Source organism: Saccopteryx leptura, chromosome 4, assembly GCF_036850995.1.
Source record: "Saccopteryx leptura isolate mSacLep1 chromosome 4, mSacLep1_pri_phased_curated, whole genome shotgun sequence".
NCBI lineage: Eukaryota > Metazoa > Chordata > Mammalia > Chiroptera > Emballonuridae > Saccopteryx > Saccopteryx leptura.
The window spans coordinates 110,498,219-110,521,013 of NC_089506.1; the positions used below are offsets into that span (position 1 = coordinate 110,498,219).

The 22,795-nt window shown below is 37.7% G+C and overlaps 1 protein-coding gene across 3 annotated transcripts; it reads right to left on the minus strand.

Moving 5' to 3' along the window:
• Positions 1 to 115: 115 nt before the first annotated feature.
• On the minus strand, positions 116 to 22,221 carry ESD (esterase D). 3 transcript variants are annotated; one of them, XM_066380992.1, is made up of 10 exons: positions 22,095 to 22,221; positions 17,971 to 18,019; positions 16,150 to 16,268; positions 15,281 to 15,369; positions 10,057 to 10,155; positions 7,907 to 8,031; positions 6,813 to 6,932; positions 5,013 to 5,111; positions 2,599 to 2,766; positions 116 to 341 (listed from the first exon to the last, which is right to left on the minus strand). In XM_066380992.1, exons 3-10 carry the CDS (start codon positions 16,245 to 16,247, stop codon positions 261 to 263), a joined length of 879 nt encoding a protein of 292 aa, XP_066237089.1. In that variant the 5' UTR covers positions 16,248 to 16,268; positions 17,971 to 18,019; positions 22,095 to 22,221; the 3' UTR covers positions 116 to 260. The 3 variants fall into 3 exon arrangements, with proteins under 3 accessions (XP_066237089.1, XP_066237090.1, XP_066237091.1); XM_066380993.1 differs by having other exon boundaries at positions 16,150 to 16,224; positions 22,095 to 22,184; XM_066380994.1 differs by lacking the exon at positions 22,095 to 22,221 and having other exon boundaries at positions 15,281 to 15,409; positions 16,150 to 16,224.
• Positions 22,222 to 22,795: the final 574 nt, after the last annotated feature.

The following is a 22,795-nucleotide window of genomic DNA, read 5'->3' on the forward strand; positions in this document are numbered from 1 at the left end:
TCATATTCTGTGACCTGAGGTCAATGCAAATGATGATTTCCAAATAACCTCAAAACTATAAAGTATTAAAGATTTCCCATGTGAATATTGATAAAATAACTTTTTAAATCAGAAGCAGGTTTCATATATTTATTTAGCTGATTTATCTACAGAATAAAGCATTTTTAGCATTAAGAAATATGATATTTTGAAATCACTTCCCCCTGCAATTCTGCTTATTACATTTTTATAATCCTGAAGAGACTCTTATCTGAAGTTTTTCAAGCATTCAGGTATTTTGCATGATGTCTGATGTGATCAGTAATAAAGGTTGCAATGAAGTAGTAGCTATGATCATAACCCTAGAAGACAAAATAGATAGTAAGACATTTACCTACCCATCAGAAACATTAATATTAGGGACACTAAATATATTTCCCATCTCACTTAATTTTCTTATAAATAGTCAAAATATTATAGTATAAGGAAGGTTTATAATAAAAATCAAGCCTATATTGTACTTTAACATTTGCACTGAACATTAAAAGAACAGCAAAAATATGAAGAAAAATTAAGCATTCTACATAGCCTTGTTTCTAGATGCTGTCATTTATATGGAAAGAAAAGAAATAACAATTAAATGTATAGCATAACGTGATCATATCAATAAGGACTAAAAAGAACCAGAATTTAGAGAGCTTACAACATGAGTAAGAAGTTTCAACTCACAAGAGAAATGCACTGTCAGTAAGAGAGGAAATGTCAAAATACAAAATGAATATACATAAATAATATAAAGAATGAACACGAAAATACCCAAATGGTCTATATTGTTTGGGACATTAAAGTCATCATAAATCACATTATGAATACCACCTAACACAGTAAAAGCATATCACCTCTCTACTTGAAAAAGGAATAATTCATTGTCTTGAACAGATATTTCTCCAAAGATATACAAATGGCCGATAAGTATATGAAAAGATGCCAACATCAGTAATCATTAGGGAAACACAATTAAAACCACAGTGAGATATAACCTCATATCCATTAGGATGGCTACTTCTAAAAAAGAAAAAGAAAAGAAGTATTGGCAAGGATGTGGAGAAATTAGAACCCTCATGCACTATGGGTGGACATATAAAATGGTACAACTGCTACAGAAAACAAGTAGAGAGGTTCCTCAAAAAATTAAAAAATATAATTACCATAGGATGCAGCAATTCTACTTCTGGGTATATATCCAAAAGAACTTAAAGCAGGGTCTTAAAGAGATATTTGTACATGCATGTTTATGAGCTCCATTATCCACAAAGCTAAAATGTCGAAGTAATCTGTCATCAGTCCACTGACAGATAAACAGATAAAGCACAGTGGAATACTATCAGCCTTAAAAGAGCAGGAAATTCTGACACATATTACAACATGGATGGACCTTGAGAACATTATGCTAAGTGAAATAAGCCAGTCACAAAAAGACAAATACTGTGTGATACGAGATACTCAGAACAGTCAAAATCAGAGAGAGAGAAAAGTAGAATGGTGGTTGCCAAGGGCTGGGGGTTCGGGGGGAAAAGTTAGTGTTTAATGGGTATAGAATTTCAATTTCACAAGATGAAAATAGTTATGGAGGTGGATGGTGGTGATGATAGCATCACATTATGAACATATTTAACACCACTGAACTAGATACTTAAAAATAGTTAAGACAATAGGGCATTTATGTATGGTATTTTACCACATTGAAAAAATTGAAAAACAAACAACAAACATGGACAGAATAAGAATGGTCTCTCATTTGGTCATATAAGGATAAAATTAATGCTGTGAAAACATTTCATAAAATGTGATATACCACATTAAACATGGACCTAGATTTATTCAAACTTTTATCATGTTAATTATGTTATAGATCAATGTGCCTGAATCATGACCCTTAAACATGAAAATGTTTTTAAAAATCACAATCATGTATAATTTTCAGAATTCACTCTTCATTCTGAAATAAAGGTTTTGTTTATAATATGTCCCAAAGCTTATAAATAAATATTAAAAACAAATAAAAGGAGTATTTAATTACAACTGTATTAACATAGGTGAGTAATAATAGTAAAAAGTATTGTTTTAGTCAAGGAAAATTTGCAAACCCACTGAAATTCAGTAATTATTCTTAAACAACTAGAAATACCAAGTAGCACAACAAGCAGACTAGTATCTAACTCAAACAATATGAAGTACACGTGTGCATGTGAGACACGCAATACGCAGCGTCTGAGGCCGACGCACACACGGAGGAAGGGGGAGCTTGTTCTTTCTATTCTAAACAGCTTCGTGTGTAAACAAAGATATAGCCAGTGAAGTTGATGATTATCATTCAGACGTTTAGCTTATTATTTACTGTTTTTACAGTCACCGCCAAAGCTTTCCTATTTCTATGGAATTTGGTCTTAGATAATATCACTAACTTAATAGAAAGGCTTTTACTTTAAGTGTCTTATTATAATTTAAAAATATCTCACTAGAGGTAGCATTTCAAATTCTGAAATAAAATTTACAATGTACTTGGAATCCTGCTTTTTAAATCTTATGCAGAACAAGCTAAGGTTTCCTAATACTTGCCTCCTGTAATCTAAAAACAACAGGGACTTTCTTTTCTGTACAGGCAGCTATGAAGTTATCAGGCAGTAACTGTCCGTCTGACAGAAACTGGTCGTCTTTCCCTTGATCAATCAGTATGTCCAGCTGAGAGCCTGAATAGGATTTCACAAGATGGGTAGCATCATAAGCCTATACAAAGAGAAACATTAAAAATTAGATCTAAAAGTACCTACAAAGATAGTCTTCAGAATATATAATACTAGAACCAAATAGAAATTTACAGTAATTTAAATTCTAAGGCTGATTAAACTGGAAATACGCTTTTCAAATTGGCTTAAAATCTGACTTGCCTGGTTTTTAATTTATAAGGTTTTCAGAATTCTCTTTCCCAATGATAGCCTCTTCCCTAGTTTCAAGCTGTCTGAGGCCAGTGGTAAGAATTCTGTATCTCAAGTATTCTTCAGAGTGGAGCCTTTTTTTTTTTTTAGAGAAGAGAGGGAGAGACAGAGAGAGAGAGAGGAGAGAGACAGAGAGAGAGAAGGGGGGAGGAGCTGGAAGCATCAACTGAGTGGAGCCTTTTTTCTTCTAAACCTTTCAAGTTCTCACTTGCCTCTCAACTCAAAAAAGAAGAAAAAAAAAAGAATATAAATGTTTCCTTGTAAATCCTTCCACAAATTGACTATTTCTTCAAATTCCATTATCTTCTTCTATTTCCAAATATTCTCTATTTCAAATAGTCTATTTTTTGGTCTCTTTTTTTCAGATCTAATTCCAGACATACATACATCCTGCCCTATCTTTTGCTGTCTGTTGGGTAGCATGAAAGGTTTGCTATCTCCACAAATTTTCAGGAAGACTTGATTTGAATAATCTAAATCATATTAACAACTCCTCAAATTTATTACCTGAGAAGCTGCTATTAGTTTCAATTTTATATTTTACCATCTACCTTTAAATATTCTAGATTATTCATATTTATTCACTGACCATAACTTTTATGCATTAAGACAAAAATCATAATTCTGCATGGCCTCCTTATTGCGATAGTAAATAATAGCAAAACACAGCATAATTGAGATAATAAAATCTAGTGCCACTTGGAGAAAATTAGATTCCTTATAGGTTACCTATGGTTGTACCTTCTCCCAACTGTGTTTTTTTGTTGTTGTTTTTTACCTCTCTTCTACGAGACCATAAGTACCCTGTGGAAAGGTTCATCACCTTCCTTGACATAAAACCTCAGACTCTACACAGACGGTGCACCTGGCAAGGACTCAAAGTACTGATGTATGAACACTGTCAGGGCTCAAAGTACCTAAACCCCTGGTCAGCAAACTGCAGCTGGTGAGCCATATGCAGCTCTTTGGCCCCTTGAGTGTGGTTCTTCTACAAAATTCACGTGCAGGCGCTACCTCAATAAGGAATGTACCTACCTATATAGTTTAAGTTTAAAAAATTTGGCTCTCAAAAGAAATTTTAATCGTTGTACTGTTGATATTTGGCTCTGCTGACTAATGAGTTTGCTGACCATTGACCTAAACTAATCATTTCAGCACTCTTCCAATATATTAAAAATCTAAGCCTGAACAAAACCAAACAGTATTCTAATAATCTAGTGAGTAACAAATAAATTCTTCAATTTGTTAGAATTTCAATGATCAATCTTAAAATAAAATAGGGGTCCATGTGTCCTGAATATACTATTCTAAGACGAAAAGGTCTTTTTCCCACTCTAAGTATGTTCTGCTTGTCAACAAGCACATAATAATGAGTTCATTTGTAAAATATTCACTCTTGGAGTTTTCAAAATGGCCCATTTCTACATGAGATTAAAATGAGTCTCAGGAGAAAGATCCACTTTAATTTTATTTTCATTTTGAAGCCTCTGCTCCTATTCTTGAAAAAGCAATCTTGCTGTTGGGAATATTCTCATAAATGTACATTACCCAATAGCTATTTTTAAAGACTTTTAAATCTGGAATTTAAAAGCCAAAAGATGGACACAGTCAGGTCTCAAAGTACCTAAACCCCTGGTCGGCAAACTGTGGCTGGTGAGCCACATGCGGATTTTGAAAAAAAAATACACAAAATAATTAAAAATCCAGGTCTCATGGTTCCTATTGTACACTGAGCCAAATATAAATTTGGTAACAGTATGCGGTATTTTTTGTAATGCTAATACAGAAGTAAATTTAATTTAGAAATAACATAAATTGACCATTAGCAGAAAAAAAATGTAGCCTCAGAATATCTGTCATAAGTCAATACCATCAGAAAGTAGGATTTTTGTTATTGTTCTGTGTTTACACATTTGTGCTAATTATTTTAAACTCTGGATTCTTGAGTGGGCAAGGAATACAATGTCTGTAGCGTACAGCTTATAAACGAATTTGACAACTTCAGAACGAGTATGAAGACAGATACCTACCACCTACCTTCCATTTACTTTGATCCGTTCCCAAATATCCACTAAAGGCTTTTTTGCCCCAAGGACAAAGCACTGGATTGCAAATTGGAGCAAATGCTGACACAGACTTTAGAAACAAAAGAAAAATTTTTAAAAAGTTGTATGTTGCTAAATCACATATAAACAGGTATTTGCAACTTGCTTATAAACTCTGACTTGCCATAAAAACCCCGTGAGCAATTTTCCTTCTGCTATATTATGAGGTTAGATTGTAGAGCCTTCCATAATACATCTTTAAACAAATTTTTTATTTATTGATCGATTTTAAAGAGAGAGAGAGGAAGGGGAAGAGAGAGAGAAAGATTTATTCTTCTACTTATTTATGAATTCATCAGTTGATTCTTGTATGTGCCCTGTCTGGGGATCAAACCAGCAACCTTGGCATATGGGGACAACGCTCTAAGCAACTACCAGGCCAGGACCATAATACAATTTTTGTGTGTTCAATTGAGAGATCTAATAAACTATAGGTGCTAAAATAATGCAAAGTGATACATTACATTTTCAGTAAGTAAGGCACAAATGGAAGTCTATACTCAGAGCTTCTATTCCTTTTTCCACTTAAAATTAACGTGTAGTAATATGAAACAATTTATGTCTACCTTTCTGAACATGTTATTAAATCTGAGACATGACTTAAACAGTGCCAAGAAAGCACTGAACAATGCTCTTACGTATGGCCGAATTTTTAATACAATAGAATTTTGTGTTCTCAGCAATGCTGTCTGTCACTGGGTAGAATGCAGCGAAGGAATCCTTCAGTTTCAGAGAGCTTCTCAATGTTATATTTATCAATGTCTACTAGCATTTTTAAAGGAAAAAATATTCAACTAAATTTGATTTTCTCCCTCAAACACAATAAATGTGATTGTGTTGTGCACACATACAAAAAGGAAAATAAAATCCTTATTTAAAAAACACGCTGTCATGCCATGAATTAATTCAATTTTATAATATAAAGTTTACCAAAAGGAAAATATTTGGTGCCACAATAAAAAACTACCATGAGACATAGTTTCATTTCTCGGTGGCGCACCTCCTTCCTAAGGGAAGGAAATGAATTTAACAAGTCTGGGGGTGTTTGACAGCCTTGTGATTCTAAAGACAGAAGCATCCTTAGCATGATCACTGCTTCATCACTTCCTTTTCCCACACTATGGTACGCTGCGCTGCACATTATGATATTCTACCTATCGTGGTTACTCCAAATTGGCTCATTTAAACAAACAACAAAAATGTAAAGCTTCAAATAAACGACCAGGAAGACTAAGAGTAACATTTTACAATCAATTTGCATCCAATTTTTATTAAAGACAGTAAGAACAGAGATTTCTTAGATTTTTAAAAATCATGAATATCTTCTCTCTCAGAAAACCAAAATTAACTTTACAAAGATATTCCTGGTAAAAATATAAGTGAATGCTAGATATTGCCACAATAACATTAATCAACAATAACTTTTAGGAAAGAAAATGCCTAAAAACTGTAGTTTGAACTAAAGTAATGAAATATAAGGTACAATTTTTTAATACATTTATTCTAGACCAACAAGAAGACACCGTGCTTCAATTTTTACGATTCTGATTCTGTGGCACACATTGTGTGGTCATATTTAATACTTCTCCCCCACAATATCTGGATATTCTGAACACTTCTAGAAAAGTTTTGTCCCAATGCTATAACAATATCCTAATTTCAATTTTTGAAAGCTCCTAATATTATATTATCTGAGAGAAATATTTGTCACTAAAAGCTTAGGTGATCTTACTTTGTATTTTCCAGGATTCTTTAAAGCACAAATCAGAGCTCCATGGCCTCCCATCGAGTGGCCAAAAATGGACATCCTTTGGGGGTCCACTGGGAAGTTGGCATTTATGAGTTGGGGAAGCTAAAAAAATTTAATAGTATGACAAAGATATGAGAGAATTTTAGACTTTTTCAGTTATATAAAATAATGAACAACCAATACTTCTAAATCACAGTCTTATAATGACATGAACTAGTAAAGTTTTAAAAAGCAAATCTCAGATAGCTAATGGTAATTAATATCACTGGAGAATATATGGTATACCTTCCTCAGAGAGCAGCTTAAAGAAGATGCAGAAAGAACCTTTAAAATGTCCTAAACTTTTGATCTAATAATTTCACTTCTTGGAATCTATTCTAAGGGGAATGACCTTAAGGGAAAAGAATTATACAAAAAGATAATTCAGTAATATTTATTATGGTAAAATATACATGAAATCATAAATATCCTATATTAAAAAAGTAAATTATGGCATATGAAGCAATTATTAAAATTATGCTATATATTAAAATATTGAAAAATATTTATTTTTATAACTAAAAAAGATAAAGTTTTACAATTATAGAAAAACTAGTCAAACAAAAAATGCAGACTATACCAAAACATAATATATCTGAGTTCTTATTATATAGTACATATTAGTTTAGAAAAATGCACAACCCACACACATTACTAATGACAGTGCTGCCTAACCCTCACCCTTTCTAATCAAGCCTTCACCAATCACTATGAAATATCTGAATGATCTGGCTGCTACAGAAGTAAGTTTTTCATAAACTTTATATTTTCTCTGTGTAAACTGGGCAGTGCATACAGATCAATATAATTATTAAAGTCCTTTAAATTGTATTTAGTGTTAATTCAAATGGCAATAAATAGAATGATAATACTAGTAAATTTTAGAATTTTCACTAAGATAATTAATAAATTTGTACCAAGTAGATTCAACAACACCACATTCTAGTGTAAAATTTTCATTACTAGAAGGACTTTGTCTCCAAACAAGCTTTTGGCAGTCATCAATCAATCAATAATTACAATATAAATTAAATCACCTCTTCCGTTACGTAAGAGTACATCCTGTAATTGGTTTTCCAAGGCTCTTCAGTGGCATTCACATAAAACCCGGCACCCGTGCCAAAGTCCCAGCTCTCCTCTTCTCCTTGAATGCTGCAGCCACCTAGAGAAGAAAAAGCTTGTGGTTTCATCCACTCTGTAGGAATGGCCCATGTTTAATTACACAGTTTTAAATGAATCTGAAGGGTCTTTGCATTAAAGCTGTTAACCAAATATTGTGCCTTCCCTTCTCTGCCTTTTGGGGCACATGCCTCCTGACCCTCCTGAGTGAGGCCTGTTCAGGTCAGTGAGGTGAGTGCGGAATGCCCGTCCAGGCTGGGGTATTCACTGCCGAGGCAGTGCACACTGACTTTGTTGATGAACTTCCCTACAGTGTATTCTGACCCAACACCTCCTCACTCTTTTACCTGTCAAAGGGCTTACATCTTCTTTTTACATCCCAGAAATGGTGTTGAGATTCTTTCTCTGAAGACCCTCCCCCATGTACTTCCGTAATTCTCTTTATCATTGCGGTTTTAGAAGAGACAGAAGACAATTCACTGTGTTGAACAAAGAGTGTCTCCTCATATACCCTGGAATCATCCACCATGTTTCCCTTATTTGCTCATCCTTCACTGGCATTTTCTTGTATTCCTTTTTAATTTATCAGGTTTTATTTTATATACTTGCATGCAATTAAAAAGCCAACCACTGGAATTTCGAATAGAATTACAGTAATAGAGTGAGTTGAGAGAAATTATTTCTTTGTAATATTCAGTCTACCCATCCAGGAACATGATATTTCCCATTTATTAAAGTTTTCATTTATCATACTTAGCAAATTTTATCATTTAAAAAAATAAATTTTCATATTTTAAAAGTTTATTCCTAGGCATTTTATTTTTTTGACACTATTTTGGGGTTTTTTTTGTTATTTATTTATTTATTTACTCTTTTTTTTTTTTTACAGAGACAGAGAGAGTCAGAGAGAGAGATAGTCAGGGACAGACAGACGGGAACGGAGAGAGATGAGAAGCATCAATCACCAGTTTTTTGTTGCAACACCTTAGTTGTTCATTGATTGCTTTCTCATATGTGCCTTGACTGGGGGGTCACAGCAGACTGAGTAACCTCTTGCTCAAGCCAGCGACCTTGGGTCCACGCTGGTGAGCCTTGCTCAAACCAGAGGAGCCTGTGCACAAGCTGGCGACCGTGGGGTCTCGAACCTGGTTCCTTCACATCCCAGTCCAACGCTCTATTCACTGTGCCACCGCCTGGTCAGGCAACACTATTTTGAATTAAATATTTTACTGCATTTCTAGTGAGACATATCTTGCTTTCGTGTAATATGGCCTGTGAAGGGAAAGGCACTAATTCCCAAGGTCAGCCATTTAACCCTCAGAAAGTTGTAGCTGGCATATAAATTCCATTTCTTTCTTTCTTTTTTTTTAACAGAGACAGAGAGAGAGTCAGAGAGAGGGATAGACAGGGACAGACAAGGAGAGAAACAGAGAGATGAAAAGCATCAATCATTAGTTTTTCGTTGCAACACCTTAGTTGTTCATTGATTGCTTTCTCATATGTGCCTTGACCGTGGGCCTTCAGTAGACTGAGTAACCCCTTGCTCGAGCCAGCGACCTTGGGTTCAAGCTGGTGGGCCTTGCTCAAACCAGATGAGCCCGTGCTCAAGCCGGCGACCTCGGGGTCTTAAACATGGGTCCTCCGCATCCCAGGCCAAAGCTCTATCCACTGCGCCACCACCTGGTCAGGCTAAATTCCATTTCATAAGATGTCTAGGGTCACAAAAAAAGTTTTAACTTTTAACTATCTGATGGATTAAACTGCTTAAGGTTTAATATATTGTAATGGAAATATTCTAATCACTAATATTAAAATACTTTTTAAATTGCATGATTTTCTGATGACTAACAGAGATGAGAAAAGATATACTTATTATGTGACAAGACAGTTCACCTACAGAATAGAAAATGATGTATATAGATGGTATTTTATAGTCATGATGTCATTTGAAAGATTAATAGAGATATAGAAAAATATGAAATGAGTTTTCTAATGTATATATTATCCCATTTATAATTTTGTCTCCAGTATTTATATAACTTACAAAGAACCCAGGAAGAACACTTACGAGGGCTGGTATCAGGAGCGACGACAACCAGGCCATGTTCTGCGGCAGCCTGATGGTAACCAGATTTTGATATAAAATTCTGTTCTGTGCAAGTTAAACCTGAAGATCAAAGATATTGTTATTTTTAGCTTTAATCTTTTTATAAAACAAGAAAATGATCTCATTCAATATTATCAAAAGCCTTTTCTTTTTTTTTTTTTACAGGGACAGAGAGAGAGTCAGAGAGAGGGATAGACAGGGACAAGACAGATAGGAATGGAGGGAGATGAGAAGCATCAATCATCAGTTTTTTTTCCGTTGCGACTCCTTAGTTGTTCATTGATTGCTTTCTCATATGTGCCTTGACCGTGGGCCTTCAGCAGACTCGAGCCAGTGACCTTGGGTTCAAGCTGTTGAGCTTTTGCTCAAACCAGATGAGCCTGCGTTCAAGCTGGCGACTTCAGGGTCTCAAACCTGGATCCTCTGCATCCCAGTCCGACGCTCTATCCACTGCGCCACTGCCTGGTCAGGCTTATAGATAATTCTATAGACACTAAAGTTCCTCTTCTCATAATATTTATAACAGTAGTAATCTACGAGCTGTCTTACATTAAATGCTCCTAGAGCTGTCCTTTGAAAGTCACTCAATTATTAAAATCCTTAGGACCAGATATGTTTGGGAATTCAGAATTTTTCAAGTTGTAGAATGGCAATATGGTGCATAAAACAAATATTATAACAATCACAGTGCAAGGTTATCAAGTCACATTACTGTTCCTTCATCAAAACATAAATATTTACAGTGAGAAAATATTATGGTCCTCACAATACAAATAACTTAATATTTTTGTACATAAGTAGTTCACAGCAACAAAATTCAGCCTAGTCATCTTTGTATTCCTCAATGTACTAAGTAAAGAGTAATGGCCACCATACACCTTCATTAACATTTCAATCCTAGTTTTTACAACTGTTTCTGCCTTTTTCCCACCTCTATGTTTTTCAGTTATATGATAGAAGAGATGGGGACTTTACTTATAATGAGTCTAACACAATAATGATGTGAGAATGGCCAAGAATAAACTGGCAACAAATGCCTGAGCCAAACAGCACCTAACCCAACAGCCCTTCCAGTAGCCAATGGTAATACCCCACTAAACTTGGTAATTAGCAATGTCAAAACTTACTGATGCGTAAGATGCAATATGAGTTAACTACAGAACACTTTTATAGTTTCTATTTATCCCCTAATAACCAGCACAGAGACTTATGAAATTACTGCCCAATAGATTGTTACAATAAATAATTACAACATAAAAGCTCCAACTATCACTAGATAGTGTTATTAGTTTTTTGTTGCGCATTGCAACACCTTAATTGTTCATTGATTGCTTTCTCATACGTGCTTTGACCGCGGGCCTAGTGCTTTGACCGCGGGCCTTCAGCAGACCGAGTAACCCCTTGCTGGAGCCAGCGACTTTGGGCTCAAGCTGGTGAGCTTTTGCTCAAAGCAGATGAGCCCTCGCTCAAGCTGGCGACCTCGGGGTCTCAAACCTGGGTCTTCCGCATCCCAGTCTGACGCTCTATCCACTGCGCCTTTGCCCAGTCAGGCTGTTATGGAAGTTTATGGTTAAGTAAACCATTAGGATATACATACTTTCACTAATCATGACAAGAGAACAAGGTGCTTGTTTGTCCACCATATTCCTTTCCAGCACACCTTTCAGAGATAGAAGAGCCATATCCATATCATGGGGGAGAACTGACCCAAATACTGATGAACGGTCAGTCATTCTGCTGACCTTAACAGAAATGTGTTCAAAGGAGGCAGGATCAGAGTGTGGAAAGCATGGGCTTTGGATTTCAGACAGGATTTGCTTCTACATGTCACTTAGCCACTTACTAACTAAACAAAACTAGGCAAGTAACTCAAATATTCTGAGCCTCAGTTCTTCCATTTGAAAAATGGGCATAATATTGTCTATCTTTACCTCTACAAGGCGGTGTGAGGATGAACTGAAAAATGTAAAGAGCTTTGAATTGTGTCTGAAACACAGTGCATAGTACCTTGCATTTGGAACATGTAAATTTGTTTAAAGAGAAAAATTTTTTTTTCTAGTTAGAACACAAACTCCTCAAGGAAGATAGCAGGGAGTGAAATGTAAACTCAAAAATGAAGATAATTCTACTAGAAGGATTATTCTCAAGAGTATGGAGATAATTACTAATTAATATGTACTTTATCAACTATACTAATTTTATATGAAAAGCTGGACTTTTTCATAACAAATTTATCGAGCTATAATTCAGATGCCATACAATTCACTCATCAAAAGTATATAGCTCAGGGGTAGGGAACCTTTTTGGCTGAGAGAGCCATGAACGCCACATATTTTAAAATGTAATTCCGTGAGAGCCATACAACGACCCATGTACGTTATTTATTATCCAATAAAAATTTGGTGTTGTCCCAGAGGACAGCTGTGATTGGCTCCAGCCACCCACAACCATGAACATGAGCGGAGGAAATGAATGGATTGTAATACCTGAGAATGTTTTATATTTTTAACATTATTTTTTTTATTAAAGATTTGTCTGCGAGCCAGATGCAGCCATCAAAAGAGCCACATCTGGCTCGTGAGCCATAGGTTCCTGACCCCTGATATAGCTCAATGACTGTTAGTATATTTATAACTATGTAACCACCATTATTTGGGACATTTATATCACCCCAAAAAGAAATTCCATACCCATTTTCTCCCAACCTTAGCCCCAAGTAACCACTAGTCTACTTTCTGTCTTCATAAATTTGCCTATTCTGGGCATTTTGTATAAATGGAATTTAACAGTCTTTAGTGAATGGCTGTTTTCACTTGGCATTAAGTTCTCAAAGTTCTTCCATGTTGTATGTAGCATCTATGAGGACTTACTACTTTTTGCTTTTGATGAATAGCATAAGGATAGACCACATTTATCATCTCACCAACTGATGAACCTTTGGTTTGTTTCTACTTTTTTGCTATTATAAATGTATATTTTATGAACATTTGTGTGCAAGTTTTTATGTGGATATGTTTTCAATTCTCTTGGGTGTGTGTGCATACCAAATGTATATGTGTGTATTCTACACAATGAAGGGCTGCTTTGACGGTCACTCTGACGACTTGGGAAAGATGCAATCCCCTGCATCCATAACATCTAAAATTATAGTTTGAATGTTTTGATTTCAGTTAATTTATTAATTTTAGAAACATAACAGATAACATGATTTTTCTGTAATTGTTTTCCTTCAACTTACTGGAAAGTAACTCTTCTAAAATTATTTTTCATTATTTCTCAAGGTTAACCTTATCTTTTTTCAGAAATTCAATCCTTAACTTCCAAGGTCTATCTGTTTTTTAGTATCTCACTATGGAAATTATCCCATCACTTGAGGTAAACAAACATTGTTTCCTATACTTATGAAGCTCAATGATATGTTTTAATGGATTTATATTTTGGTTAGGAATTTAGGATTTTATTACTATAGTGGCTATTACATACCTGGTACTTCTAATTTGGGTTATTATTCTTTTAACCAAGAAATATGACTTTGGAAAATCTCACCAGAAACAGTAGAAATGACTGAATACAGCTCTGGATCATGGATCAGAAAACTTGTTCACCCGGTTATAACAGCTTAGGTAATATATAACATCACTGGGTGTATAAAATAGCTTATATGATTTCTAAGATCACCGTTAGCCACACATTACTGCTTCAAAACAACTGAACAGGTAAATTTGTCACTGCCATTTCTGACAATACCCAGTGCTCTTCTAGCAAAACCAGTCTACTTTTTTCAATAACAGAAATGGGTTGTTGAGTTAAAAGTAGGCACCTAATTTTTGACACTTATAATAACTGGGGCTTACCCTTGAAACCTTACCCATAAGGGAGGATTTATTCAATCAAGTTATAAGAAGCAATTTTAAGGAAACGAAGATAATTTCATTTCTGAGTCTCCCCTGGTAACGTTTACTTCCATAGATGAAGTGCCAACATTTTGTAAAACAAAAGTTAGCACCGAAGTTCAAAACCACGGATGGCAAAACCTTACTCTCTCAAATCCATTCTCCAGTCTTTAATATTCACCACTGATTAAGTAGAATTATTAAAAATGAAAAAAAAATTTTGAGAGAAAGAAAAGAACAGGAAGAGAAACACTGATTTGTTGTTCTATTTGTTTATGCATTCATTTGTTGACTTTTGCATGTGCCCTGACTGGGGATTGAACCTGCAACCTTGGCTTATCAGGACAACACTCAAACCAACTTAGCTACCCTGCCAGGGCTAAGAAGCATTTTTATTATTCATGGTTTTTCCAGACTGTTGCCAGAGAAGATCCATGGAGTTCAATTAAAATATTCCAAACAACCCTATAACAGGTGACTTGTCTGTGGATTCAAATTAGTATATGACTGGTGTCCTGGTTTTACCTAATCTTGTTCTATTTGAGTGGTAAATCTCTACAAGAAGTGCTTGGGTAGGTACAAACTAGGTAAGTAACTTTTCTAAGCTCTTGCTATTGAGACCAGAACTTTATATTATCCGCTAACTTACTTGGTCTAACTGAAAAAGAAGTAAAATACTCTGGGTGGTGGGCACATAATGCAATATAGAGATGATGCACACTTGAAACCTTTATCATTTTATTAACCAATGTCACCCAAATAAATTTAATTTAAAATATAATAAATAAAAACAAAAAGAAAATGTGATATTATATTTAGTAAAATAGTTGTAGTTTTTTTGTGGGGTTGGTGATATGTGTATAAAGCATTATTGTAATCCATAGGTTTCTAGTTATGATTTTTAGTTAGGCTGTTTTATGATCATATGAAATTTAATTTATCAGCCTTTTAGAAATAAAATGTGATTACTATTAAGGTGGGCCTTAATAGTACATATATCAAGGTTTTCCTTGGGAGAAATGCTGCCCCAGTATTTTAGTCTTCCTCTCCTTAGAATTTTAAATTTAGGTAAAATTAAAACAAAACAAAGTAAAACAAAAAATAAGTGAAATAAATGTAACTGAGTAGGCCTGAAATTATTCTCAAGATAAAGTTGACTATGAGAGGCTCATCATGTGTTTTATAAATGGCTCGGAAAGCACACTAATCAGTCGGGATAAAGAGTAAGATAAACCACAGTTAAAAAGAAAAAGAAACTCCTTTATGCATAGACTCAAGTGGCTACCACTTACCAGACAGCCAGTACAGCGCAGGGCATCTTCCAGCTTCTGCCTTTGGCGGCAAGTAGACAGCAAATTTCATTTTGCAGTTCAGTTCAACACTGTAATTTTAACAGTCACACACACACAAAATCAATGCTCCTAAATAGTCAAGACAGAAACATAAAAGAAGTGATTTAATGTCTACCGTGATTCCACCAACGTTTAAGGAATATACTTTGGCCCTTTAAGAATGAAGCCAACTCAGCATAGTGTTTTAACCTATGCTGTGCACAAAACAGTAATTTTGGCCATAATAAAATTTTTAAAAAGTACTATCTTCAATAACAGCACTAATCTTATTTTTAAAAAGTTTCTGTTCCTAGAAAGATTTATTAAATTTTATAAAAAATGAATTCTAAAGATCTTAAATTATATGTTTGCTTATGGGCACTGAAATGTACATCCTTAATGTGTTCTTAAAAATTTTTATTTTTTAATTGTTGATCTTAGAAAGAGAGGAAGGTGGGGAAAGAGAGAGCGGGAGGAAGAGAGAAAGAGAGGGAAGAAGAGAGAGAGGGAGGAAGGAAGAGGGGTGACAGGAACATAGGTCTATTCCGGTATGTGCCCTGACTGGGGATCAAAGCCACAACCTCTGTACTCTGGGACAACACTCTATCCAACCAAACCTATCCAGCCAGGGCCTTAATTTGTTCTTGATCACTAATATTTTAGTAAAATTACTAATATCAAGGCGAAATAGTTTTGATTAAAAAACAACAGACAGTTTTCCATATAAATAGTAATTCATGCAACAATGACCTTTCATGGGCTTATTTAAAGAAGCAAATGAATGGAAGAAGAATGAGAGATATCTGAAATTGTATCCGCTTAGTAATTACCTGTCATGTTCAAAAACTTTCTGTAATCCCCCAAAGCACTTGTTGCTGGAAATCTGTTTCAATGCCATTCTTATCCTATTAGTGAAGAGTAATCTCATTAATATCCTGAGAGTTAGTTTCTGAAAAATTTGAAACAAATCTGTTTTCAGATAAACTACCCAAACATAACTTTTTCACCTGAAATTTTTCTTCACATGCTAATATTCTCTAATTAATAATATTAAGAAACTAACTTTCATACACACATTTTCACTTGCTACCACTTTAAAAAACTTTAGCACTTTGGGATGTCATTACCAATTCATTAACAAACCTTCTTTATTATGTGTGTGTGGATTGTCCCAAATTCTTTAGAAAGTGGTAGAATATAAATAAGTTAGTAATTGACTGTTACTTAGAAGATTGAAAGTTGTTAAGAGCTTACCTGTTAAGTGTAACAAAGGAGTCAAGAATTGACACCACTTATGGTTAATTTTAAAATGGGAGGAAAGCAATGTAACAATAATGATTTTGATAACAGATAACATTTATTGAACACTTACAGCAGGGGTCCCCAAACTACGCATGTGGCCCCCTGAGGCCATTTATCCGGCCCCCTGACACACTGCCGGAAGGGGCACCTTTCATTGGTGGTCAGTGAGAGGAGCACAAGATGCGGATCCTGTGCATCCGCATTCTGTGCTTCTGGAATACTGTATGTGGCAGCGCCTCAAAGCGCAGTGTCGCTCACGTACAGTACTACTTCCAGTGACGTGGGGATGCATGCCTCACAGCTCCAGAAGCGCGTCATATCACTTGTTACGGCTAGCAGTGACAAATATGGAACCGAACATTGACCATCTCATTAGCCAAAAGTAGGCCCATAGTTCCCATTGAAATACTGGTCAGTTTGTTGATTTAAATTTACTTGTTCTTTATTTTAAATATTGTATTTGTTCCCATTTTGTTTTTTTACTTTTAAAATAAGATATGTGCAGTGTGCATAGGGATTAGTTCATAGTTTTTTTTTATAGTCCAGCCCTCCAATGGTCTGAGGGACAGTGAACAGGCCCCTGTGTATAAAGTTTGGGGACCCCTGACTTACAGTGTCAAAGGCTCTCTTCTATATGTTAAACCAGATCAAGTGACTCATCTAATGAGCTTTTCTGGAAAGCAAAGCACAACTTAGACCATCATTTTCCCCTTTAAAGCAAACCAAGTAAAACATAAGGCTGTTCTAATTGAATTAAAAATATAGCTTGTCATCACGAAATTTTGAAGTTTGGTAACTTTTCTCTCCAACAAATCACTAAAATTTTCATAAACTTTAAACTTAAATATAAAATACCACATATTATTAATTTTTAATAATTAATTTATTAACTGCTTACTACCTGTTATATGAAAGTTTTAAAAATTAGCTTCTCCTTTTTCTCTATCACTCTATACTGTTATCATTTTAGTAAACTACAACTAGTCTATTTCCTCTGATCTTTAATCAAATTCAAAATCAGATACTTTCCATCTATCTGGTCAGAGAAAACAGTTAAAATACTGCTTCTTAAACTGGTAGAATGAATTTAAAAAATTACAGCTTTAAAGTTTTCTTCTCTTGCCACCCATTTTAGAAACTACCTTCAATTACAAATCAAGAAAAAAGGTAGGCTCAATAAGAAATATGACATAAGCTAAGAACTAGATATAATTATACTATACTTACGTTATAATATACAAAGTAATTTACATTTTTTATTAAAATTTTTTAACGAAAAAAAAAAGTTTCAAACCAAGTTATTAGATTTTTCATTCAACTTCCAAAGTAACACACAAACTTAAATCTACCTGTGCAGTTGCTACTTGCTCTTTTGTCTGCACCAAAGGGTAGATGAACCTGGGGAAAAAAAAAGACCAAGTGGTTTATAAACGGGGCATGGTTTTCACAGCAAAGGTTATATAGACATGTATGTATTAGATTAAGCATTCTCAACAGACATTTTCTTCTGCTGAGGTAGGTGACTGTCTACCCTGCATCTGGCAGCATGGAAAACACAGTTGATGGCTTAGCACAACACTTCACCTTGGCCATTATTCTAATTCCCTTAATACCTATTCCACCATCAGCCCTGGCATCTAGTCAAAAATTTTTGCTAGAATAACACTCCTGTGAAGAAAGTATTTTTTTTTAAACTTTTAAATAATTAAAAAAAACGTTTTCAAGTATAATTTGGAAGTATGAGATGTCGTCAACTCCTGAGAGTGAAGAAGTAGGGACTAGAAAAGGAGAGTGTTGGGCAAACAAGTTTGTAACAAGCGTTTTTTTAGGTTTGCTCTTTTGTATTTTGCATTGGCCCAGGACAGTGGAGGGAGGGAGGGAGGGAGGGGGAGAGAGAGAGAGAGAGAGAGAGAGAGAGAGAGAGAGGGAGAGAGAGAGAGAGAGAGAGAGAGAGAGAGAGAGAGAGAGGAGAGGGGGTGTATGTGTGGGTGGTCTGTGAAAGGCTGCTGGTGCTTGCTCTGTGGGCAGCAGATTGCAAACTGTGGATTGCCTTACTGCTTGAGAGGGGCCATTGTTCGCTATTGCTGGCTGGAGGTGTTTTTTCCCTCAGCTGTTTTGCTGGAGAGTCTAGAGGGAGAGGGGCTTGGGAGCCCTGAGATTTTAGCCCGGCCTATTTGGCTGGGTAGTGCTGAGGCTGGTGGGGGGCCTATGAGTCCAGGAGAGGCCGGAGAGAGAAAGGGAAGCGGTCTTCCCTGCCTGTGTGCTCTTTCGCTGTTAGGAGACTTTAATAAACAGAATGGCCCACCATTTTCTGGCTCCACAGTTCCTTTACTGTCTGCCTAAATCCAATGAGAACCTGCATAGCCATGGCCGCGGCCCCTGACCTTACACAGAGGAAGATAGAAAACTTAGATCTGTCTGGCCAAGAGCTGTAGGTAAAATTTGTAATACGGAGGAAAACAGAAGGAAGGGATGAGGACTCAACGCATCTAAAATTAAGCTCTTTATCTCCTACCTTCAAGCCATTGTTTTCTTTCCTTTTCTTTGCCTTTCTTTTTATCCATGCCTGTCTTGCCTAATGTTTTAAATGTCTGCAAGTCATCCCTTCTTTGACTTCCCAATGCCACCATCCTAATTATACACAAATAATTAAAAGTCTCCTATTTTGTTTCCTTCTTGTATGTCCCATTAAAATCAACCCTGAATGGAACCCTTGAGCTTTAATCCATTTAACTTTCTGATCAATGGATACATACATGTCATATCTTCAGGCCTAACATGGCTGACATGGAATTGTTAGTCACTTTATTTTTAAAAATGGTGATTTAAAAAAAGCATAAAATAGCCCTGGCCAGTTGACTCAGTGGTAGAGCGTCGGCCTGGTGTGCAGGAGTCCCGGGTTCGATTCCCGGCCAAGGCACACAGGAGAGGCGCCCATCTGCTTCTCCATCCCTCTCCTCTCCTTCCTCTCTGTCTCTCTCTTCCCCTCCCGCAGCCAAGGCTCCATTGGAGCAAAGATGGCCCGGGCGCTGAGGATGGCTCTGGATGCAACAGAGCCACGCCCCAGAGGGGCAGAGCATCGTCCCTTGGTGGGCATGCCGGGTGGATACCGGTGGGGTACACGCGGGAGTCTGTCTGACTGCCTCCCTGTTTCCTGCTTCGGAAAAATGCAAAAAAAAAAAAGCATAAAATTCACTGTCTCAACCATTTTTAAATGTATAGTTCAGTAGTGTGGATATTCTGTCATTAAAAAAAAATGTTAGCTGCCCATATATACTTCTATTGCATTTTGACTGTGTATTAATTAAATGTTTTCCTTCATAAAAATTCACCTGGCAGCCCTGGCCGGTTGGCTCAGCGGTACAGCATCAGCCCAGCTTGTGGAAGTCCCCGGTTCGATTTCCGGCCAGGGCACACAGGAGAAGGGCACACAGGAGAAACGCCCATCTGCTTCTCCATCCTAACCACTCTCCTTCCTCTCTATCTCTCTCTTTCCCACCAGCAGCCAAGGCTCCATTGGAGCAAAGTTTGCCCCGGCACTGAGGACGGCTCCATGGCCTCCACCTCAGGTGCTAGAATGGCTTCAGTTGCAATAGAGCAATGTCCCAGATGGGCAGACCTCCTGGTGGGCATGCCGGGTGGATCTCAGTCGGGTGCATGCAGGAGTCTGACTACCTCCCTCCTTCTAATTTTGGAAAAATACAAAACAAAAACAACAACAAAAAACTCACCCAGTGCACCCATACACGAATTTTTTATTTATCTTGGGGGAAAATAAAACATCCATGACCTCCAAACACCTTAAATTGGCTCTGAACATTGGCTCTTCAAAAGTCCCACACTATTTTTCTGGTCTCACTTTCTATTATCTTACATTAGTCAAACTCTACTATGTATAATTCCAGTATAGTCTAGATGTTTCTACTGGGTGGCTTCACTCAATACCATGGGACAACAGTTTTAGAGCAGGTTCTGGGGCCAGCCCGTCCAGGTTCAAATTCTAACTCACCATGCACTGCGACTGAGTTTTGGTAAGCTATGTAATTCTGCATGCCCCCATCAATGCCATAGGTTGTTCCCAGGACTCAATGAGTTAATTCAAATACTGCTTAGAACACTGCTGGCTGTGCTTCACACACAAATGTTAACTACTATTAGCCTGGTACCCTCAAATAACCTCCTACAAAGTCTGCTTAACTGCCATGTCCCTGATGACTCCTTCAGAAATGTCCCCCAGGCCACTACAGATCGCTAACAGAGCATTTTACAACACGAACAGACTTCCAAAGAGCTGTACATGCTTCAGGAGATGCAGGTCTCCTGGCACCCTCTGGTGGGAGCTCCTTGACCAGCACCCTCGGGTGACTGGTCCTGAGTGGTTCCCACGCGGGCACAGTGCAGTGTGAGCAGCCGGCCCCGGTTACCTGAATCAGGTACTTGCAGGTGTAAGGGGTTAAATTACAATAATTTAGTGTGAGGACTGAGTCACAGAATTTCCTGGATGGAGTTAAGGCACTATAGATAACTAGAAGGCTAGTTCACAAACCTTAATCTTTTTTTGACCCTAAGATAGACAGGGGGCTCTCCTGCAGAAGGCTCCCAGAGGCGCCAGGCACCCCTGTCCAGGAGCAACTTCAGGGACGCAAAATTGACCTGTGCCAGTGTCAGAAGGCGTTACAGGGAGGCACTCCAGCTGCCCGTCTCCCGCCCCTTCCCCCTGGTCTAGGTTGACTAACCGCAGGAACTTTGCCCCTGCGCGGCTAACAGCCCCTGAGCCCTAGGGACACAGCACCTGGAGAGAGTGGAGGCGTGCTTCTGCAGGAGTCCCCTGCCTTCTCAGGTCGCTGGCAAGCTATGAATAAAAGACACTTAAATACCACTCGGCCCCCGGTTCCATGACTCGGTGGCGATGGGCACCTCGAACCCTGGCTTGTCCCGGGAATATGGGGACTGTTAAGGCTTCGTGGCCCGTTTCCTCCGTAAACTCGGCGTACACTTACTTCCTGCCGTGGAGGTCGGGAAGTCTATGAAAATGGAAAATCTGGGGACGTGCAGCGGACACGACACACCAACAGCTTCCTCTGGGACACTGCACGCCCGAGCGCCCCGGGGAGCACACTCAGAAGCCCAGAGAACGGAAAGGGATCGGGACGAGAAGCTGCGCCTGCGGATCGAGTCCGCGCCCAGCGCCCAGCGCCCAGCGCCCAGCGCCCAGCGCCCAGCGCCCAGCGCCCAGCGCCCAGCGCCCAGCGCCCAGCGCCCAGCGCCCAGCGCCCAGCGCCCAGCGCCCAGCCTCGGCCTCCTGCACCGCACGGTCGCGAGCCGCCCGGGATCGCAGTCTCAGCACTCGCGCCTGCGGCATTCGCCACTGGGCTGGGCTCTGCGTCCGCCCGGAGCAGGCCCCGCCGTGCGGCCGGTGCAGCCCCAGCCCCCGGTAGGCCGAAGACCGGCCTCTGCACAGACCCAGCCTTACCTCCAGCGGTAACCGGAGCAGAAAGAACCGGAAGGCGGGGCCTCAACATGGCTGCCGCTGCCACGGCCTCGGCCCCGCCCCCGTGCTCGCCCCCGACGCTGAACGCCCCCTATGCAAAACTCTCGTCCCCGTGCGTCTGAGGTCCCGCCCCCAGCCTGTCCCCACTGTCGCTGCCCCTCCCTCACTTCTCCTGTCTCCGCATCCCCCAGCATTGTTTGCAATAATAAAACAAGGTAAACGACTCAAGTCTCCATTAGTAAAGGACTGGTTTCATAAACTTTGGGACTTCACGAAATGGAATACCACACATACGTATATATGAATGAAGACGTTCTTTGTATATAAATATGGAATGATCTTTATTTTGTTCAAAGAAATAGCAAGTTGTAGATAAATGTATGTAGTATGCCCCCTTTTGTATATAATAATGAAAATATATAAATAGGTATTTGTATTTGTATAAAGAAATACTGAGAGGATACTCAAATCTACTAAAGTGTGCTACCCATAAATAAATTATAAGAGGTAACTATATGAAATTATAGGAGGTGAACAGGAAGCAGTGAGATTCCAAATTATATTCATTTGATTTGTGAAATGTATAAATCTATTAACTATAAAATGAATTTTAAAGTGAAATGAAAATATTTATATACTGTGCATAGCTGTAAAATAAATACATAATTTATTTAAAACTTATG